Source organism: Hipposideros armiger, unplaced genomic scaffold (assembly GCF_001890085.2).
Source record: "Hipposideros armiger isolate ML-2016 unplaced genomic scaffold, ASM189008v1 scaffold_1026, whole genome shotgun sequence".
Taxonomy (NCBI): Eukaryota; Metazoa; Chordata; class Mammalia; order Chiroptera; family Hipposideridae; genus Hipposideros; species Hipposideros armiger.
The window spans coordinates 234,476-240,982 of NW_017732376.1; the positions used below are offsets into that span (position 1 = coordinate 234,476).

A 6,507-nucleotide genomic window follows, 5' to 3' on the forward strand; every position below is an offset into this window, starting at 1 on the left:
TTGGTGCGCCCTCTCTACTTAAGGGCTCCACGAAGAGGAAGAGCCCCAGCAGGAGGAAGCAGCCGTGGTGGCTTTTTGAGACCTTCCTGTGTCTTTCTGCGCCAAAGGTGCCATCACACTCCAGAATGACCCAGTCCTAGGGTGGCTCCCGGAGTCACGCCGTGGCCTTCAGGGCCCCTGCTTGCCTCAGGGAAGCGAGTGGGCGCAGATGCTGGAGTCTCTGGTCCAGCCGGTCTCCAGCAGGAGCCCTTCTCTTCCTCCAGGGCAGAGCAGCAAGCCCTACCACGTGACATTTGTTAGCGGGGCTGCTGACTGAGAGCCAGGGGAACCCATTTCCCGGAGGTGTATCATCAGCGTGTCCTCCCAGTGGACAGCAACACTGACGTCAGGAGGCCCGTGTGTGCCCCTGGCACCACTTCCTGCTCTGGGAGCCTGGGCATGCTGCGGCCTGTCATTAACCCCTCCTGAAATACCAGGCAGGGGAATGCTGGGAGACTCCTCTGTGTCAGGAGCCAGTCAGGAGACAGGAGGACACTGACGGTGTCCCAGGGATCGGGTGGCGGCTGTGCAGACTGGCTGCGTGGTCTCCCTTCACACTCGTCCCTTTGCTGGTGTGGCCAGGTGTGGAGGGCAGGGTCCTGGGAGGCTAGGAGGACAGTTTCCTGTCGTGATTTCAGAGGCACACAGCTTAAGAGAGTGCTGATAGTGCGTTCCAGTCTGCAAGTGCAGCCCTGCGTCATGTTGACAGATTGGAACGCCCGGCTACCAAGGTGAGTCCACGTGTCCCATCTGTGGAACGTGGCAGCGTTTCAGCACACGGGCTCTGGTCTTCTTCTTCCAGTGGTTTAATCATTCCAGGTCTACATCTTTATTTTTTGTCTCCAAATTTCTATACTCCTGTTGCTACCAGCACAGAACTAAGAGGGGCAGGAGGGCTTGTGTCCTTACCAGGAGCAGGAACGTCTCACCAAGGTGATGCCTGGTCCAGCAGCCCCTGCCGGACAGCCCTCCGCGGTGACGTCCTTCCAACGGAGAGGGGGTCGCCTGTGGCTCCTCGCTGGGGGCCTTAACCTGCTGACCAGACATAGCTAGTCCTGTAACAACAATGCCGGGTGCTGGGAGATTTTAGGTAACACCTCAGGCTTTAACATGCCTGCTGAGCTGCTTGAAGGGATGTGCTTAAATGCTTAGTGTGTAGTTGATGCTCAGTAACTGTTGATGTAATAGAAGCTTTACCCTTAATATCTTGCCGTTTGATAGACAGTTTGGAAAATTTGCTGATTTTAGTGTTGCATCACTCACTACCTTTTTAGAATTGCTGAAAACTGGATCCTTGGATGGCTGAATTGGTAGCATGCTTAGGGTGAAGTTGGGGTTTTTTTTACTTATTTTTTAATTAAACATGGTAGACAAACATTAGGTTCCAGTGATGACCTAACTAACTCATACTGCAGAGATACTGTGACCAAGGGTGTTGAGGATGTTTTTCCTACTGCACCCCACTGTGTGCTCTCAGTGGGCTCAAGGAGCCATCAGGCCTGCTGGGACTGTTAGGAATGGTCACTACAGATGAATTTGGGGGAGACAGAACTTTAGGTGAGAGAGTTGAAATGGGCCTTCAGTGAGCCCCTGTAAGATAACACGTAGTAAGATACTATGATGCCCCTTTCCATTGTAACTTGACACTAACAGGTCCTGCTATTTTGTGGACTATTTTGCTGGCTATCGAGCTAATATTATTATTGTATTTTTATTGAGCAATTTTATTTTGTCTTTATTTGCTTTTCTAAACAAACTTGGAATGGAAGCAGGCAAATAGATTTGTTATGATTCCTAGGATTGGATTGTTTGGCTCCCACCCACACCCCTCCCTTTAATTCCTAAAAGGAACCAAGGATGACCATCTTTCCTTCCTTAGGAGCCTTCGGAGCAGGTCTTTGGTGCTGCAACTTAGCTCCACAAGCTGTTGCCATCCCCATGGGCCTGGCTTTTTCTCTGGCAGTGACAGAGCGACTTTTGAGGCAGAAGTGCAAGGCAGCTTTCGGAGTTCAGTCCTCCCTTGAAGACCTCTCTTCGGAAATGAAGAGCGGCCCTACTAAGCTCTGCCTACATGCAGTTGGCTGTTGTCCATCTTGTCTCCTTAAGGGGAGGACACTTGAGTCTTGCACTGAGTGGGGCTTTCCTGCCTCCGGGGTCAGCGTTTGTGTGAAACGAGGTTGGGAGGCCTGCACGGTCCATGTCAGCAGGTGGGTGAGCAGCCAGGCTTCTGAGGACAGGTGTCTTCCTTGTCTCACGGGTCGTTGTCCCGTCCTTGGCTTGTCTCAGACCTGTGCATGCTCTTTAGTGTGCGTGGAGCACACTGGAGCTGTGGTGGTGTGCCTGGGTGACTGTCACTGTGCCACACCCGCTAGAGCTGCCTATCGTCTGCCGTGGATGGAACTCTGTTCTGAATGTAAAGTCACAGAAATGATTCTTTTGGATAAGCCTTAAAATGCCAGTCGAAAGTTGTAGTATGTGGTATTGACAGAATTCACCCGTGTTATCTGCGATGCTAAACACCACTGGGTCATTGGCCCACCGGAGTTTTCATTTCATTACGTACTGTTATCAGAAGAAGAGAGCAATTGTCAGTGGCCAGAAATATATGGTCATGTCATGTTGATCCAATAACAGCACAAAGTTTGGTTAAGCTATATTGTAACCCTAGTATGTTTTCTCTTTTGTCCTCTAGACTTCATGAGGAAATAATTGATTTTTATAACTTCATGTCCCCTTGTCCTGAAGAAGCAGCCATGAGAAGAGAGGTGGTGAAACGGATCGAGACTGTGGTCAAAGACCTCTGGCCAGCGGCTGATGTGGGTATAGTCTTTGTCTTTCTGTGTCACATGCAAGAAAATGTGAGCACTTGAGACTCACCATCTGTCGGGTCTGTGCACACCTGTGTCCCCTCACTGGCCCAAGGCAGGGCTCTCCAGGGGTAGCCCTAGTTCTGGAGCTGGTTAGCAGTGCACCTCCTGAGTCAGATGCCCCCTGGCGGAGGGGCCAGGACGTGTGTTTGACACGCCGCCCTCTAGGTGGCCCTGAGGCACTCAGGTGTGAGGACCACTGGCCTAAGGGAAGATTTTTGGGAATGCTGTGATTATTTTTCTTGTTTTAAATTCACCTTAAGCTTTGAAACTTGACCTTTCCCCCACCACTCATCATAGCATAAGTTCATTTTCAGTGAAATTTGAAACTATTTCCTCACATACCACTTTTACAATGGTTGAATTAGTGTCCCTTTGAGGTGAGGGTCAAGGGCATTTCCAGTGCATGGGACAGGCAGCACAGCTGTGTCCTCTGACCAAGTTATGACAGATCACCCGCAGGCTCCTGTCCTGACTGGTCAGCCTCCCCTACCAGTGACCAATGGCCGTGACTGCTGACGCACCAGGGGTGGCGATGAGCTGGGCTGCTGAAGAGCAGGTGTTCTCCCCGTGGGCCAGGCAGCGAGCTGACTCCCCTCCTCTCGTGAAGTGACCTACAGATCCTCGGTTCTGAACCTTGGTGCCTGGGACACCTTCCCCCACCCCCCACCCCCCTTCTGGGCCACAGCTATGGGTTTGGAAGTTGTGGAGGGTTTGAACTGGGCACCGGAAAGTCCTTGGTTTTGAGCAAGTGTGGGCGAAGCTAATAATTCTTCCATCTCTTAGTACTGAGTTTTTAAAAATTCCTTCTTGAAGCAGGTCTTTTTATATACATACAGATTTAAAAATTCTTTTTAATTACAGTTGACATACAATATTATATTAGTTTCAACATAGTGGTTAGGCATTTATATAACTTACAGAGTGATTCCCCCAATAAGTCTAGTATGCACCTGGCACTATACATAGTTATTACCATATTATTGACTGTATTCCCTGTGCTGTACTTTACATCCCCGTAACTGTTCTATAACTAGCAACCTGTATTTCTTAATCTTGGGGCAGGTCTTGAATGTAAAGATTTTGTTGGATTGTTTTTGGTATCCCCCCAATTGCAGGGCAGTTTTAATTTTACCTAGGAGTGGGAGTGAAAAGTGAGAAGTGATGGAAGGATGACCGCATGACTTGTCACCTATTCTAAGACAATCATTCTTTCTTTCAGGTACAGATATTTGGCAGCTTTAGTACTGGTCTCTATCTTCCAACTAGGTGAGTGCCAGGGTGAGCGGTTATGTTTATGTAGCAGGGGGCGGGTGGGCAGTGTCTGTCTCTGTGTTAAGGGCTAAAAGTAGGTTCCTTGTATTCAAATTGAAGGCAGGAAGTGTGAGCTAAAGGGAAAGACTGTGGAGCACAGAGGGGAGATTGCAGGAAATAAGATTTAATTTACTATTATGATAATTGATTGCTTTGTATTTTTGCTCTTGCACTTGAATTGATGGAGTACAAAAATGCTGGATACTAGAAACATAAAGAAGATGAGTGAGAGGGCGAGGGGGAAAATGCAGTAGAAAACACTCTGATATTTTTAGATATGTTTTTGAAAAATTGATTATGTTTTAGTGAAGATTCAAGCAAAATTCTAATTAAACACTATCTTGTTAGGATTTGTATTTGGTAGAAAAATGCCAAACGTGTGCATTCTAAAGTTCTCCAGTGTTTACTCATCAAGGATTCTTTTAGTATCCAGATCAATTTTATGTGCATCGTTTCGTTAAAAGTTTTTTCTGTTAACCCACTGTTACCATTTGGAGATTAAAGAGGCTGTAACCTCGGGATTTGGAGGTTTGAAAGTTGTTGAAGGGTTTGAACCGGGCTCTGAAAAGTCCTAAGTTTTGAGCAGGTGTGGGTGAGGCCAGTGGGGAACTGAGCAGGTTCAAGGTGTCCAGGAGTCCTGGGTCTGCAAGAGTGATCTCGACCCAGTGCCGACAGCGCAGAAGAGAGGACCCGGCAATCTCAGAGGGGCAGGCACTTCATTTCAGTCCCTTAAGTATAATAGCTAGTGATGCTGGAGACGCCGGCAGCCTTTTTATTTTCCATGTTTGTCACAGATCCTTGGTAAGCTGCGCCTGCTGTCCTTGAGAGCAATCTGCTTAATGGGCCACGTCAGGCCTGGAAGGAGCTAGGCGCGTGCGTGCCGTAGCGCTGGTCCGCCAAGACGCTTGTGTTACTGCGTATGTAGCAAGGCGAGCAGTGGTGAACGGTCACTTTTCTTTTGTCCAGTGACATCGACTTAGTGGTCTTTGGAAAATGGGAGCGTCCTCCTCTGCAGCTGCTGGAGCAGGCCCTGCGGAAGCACAACGTGGCTGAGCCGGGCTCCATCAAGGTCCTGGACAAAGCTACGGTAAGTGAGGGTCTTCCCGCAGCCGCAGGCCCTCCTCGGGCCCTGTGTGGGCCACAGGTGTTGGCTGCGTTTGCGAAGACTTGTCTGCTTCCAGCACAAGTGTGCTGCCGTTCCGAATTGTTGTTTCCTAGCTAGGGTTAGAGCTGAGGATGTGTTTAACGACAGTCGGAAGCAACTACAGGTTGTGAGAGCCCCCAGAGGCTCTTGGCCCTAGAGTACGTGTGTCAGGTGTGTAAGGAAAGGGCGTTGCGACGAAACAAGGCTGTCCAGGCACTGCCCTTCCTGGAAAATGTAACTGAGTGATTAAACCACGGCTTTTATTACATAGGAAGAGAATACCATTTGCAAAGTTACACTTCAGAAAGAAAAAGCTACCTGTCCCTTCCATTGTTCAAAAAAGACACATTTATGGAAAACCTCTTATCTTGGGAGAAGTCGGAAGGTGAGACTGATATTGAAGCATTCTTGTCAGGGTTAGAAACAGTGCCGCAATGGAAGTTAGTGGCCTGTGGTGTGATGGCTACTAGCTCGCCTGTGCTGCCAGAGGCCGGCTCTCACAGGTGGCCTTGGCAGTTGGCCCCAAGTAAGCAGTTTAGATCAGGTTATGTGCTGAAAAGCGTATTCCTGTACTGACTTCTAGGTGTTTTAAATCTTTAATTAGAACCTGATTGTTTTGGTGAAGGGAACATCCTGTTTATTCCTTAGAGGGTGAAGTCAACAAAAGAATTCCTAGAAGAATACAGTTTAGGGGGTGCTGACCTGAATGGTTGCTTGGGAGGCTTTTCTGAGGCCAGTTTTCAGTGTCTTTGGTGATAATTCTGTTGGTGAGAGGATTTCAAAAATAGCCTTTTACTCTCTGATGTTTAGGGAATTTTTTTTTTTTTTGAGCTTGTCTTAATGAAACCCAAAGTAGAATTGTTTGGAGGAACATCAGTACAAAATATAATTTTAAATGGCTTTGAAGTTACCTTGCATGTGTTCAGAAAGTCCAGCAAACACCATTTGGGGACCAGGAGTTGCTCCCCACACCCAGGCACTGGTAGAGCTGGGACATAGCCGGCTGCGGAGTCTGGGCCTGTCTGCCCCTCTCCTCCCCTCAGGCACCTTGGCAGCAGCAGCTGGTGGCTGTCATTGACGCTCTGTCACTGGGAAGATGCTGAGTCAGGCCAGCGGGGCTGCACAGAGGTGGTGGTGGCACTG

General features: G+C 48.8%; 1 protein-coding gene across 3 annotated transcripts in view; it reads left to right on the plus strand.

The window, feature by feature from the left end:
- Positions 1–2,731: 2,731 nt before the first annotated feature.
- Positions 2,732–6,507, plus strand: part of TENT4A (terminal nucleotidyltransferase 4A) — a 17,387-nt gene continuing 13,611 nt past the window's right edge. For 2 of the 3 annotated variants that reach the window (XM_019631639.1, XM_019631640.1), the window contains exons 1-3: positions 2,732–2,855; positions 4,129–4,175; positions 5,187–5,307. In XM_019631639.1, coding sequence (XP_019487184.1) covers positions 2,766–2,855; positions 4,129–4,175; positions 5,187–5,307 — 258 coding nt within the window. In that variant the 5' untranslated portion in view covers positions 2,732–2,765. The other variant, XM_019631641.1, reaches the window with a different exon arrangement.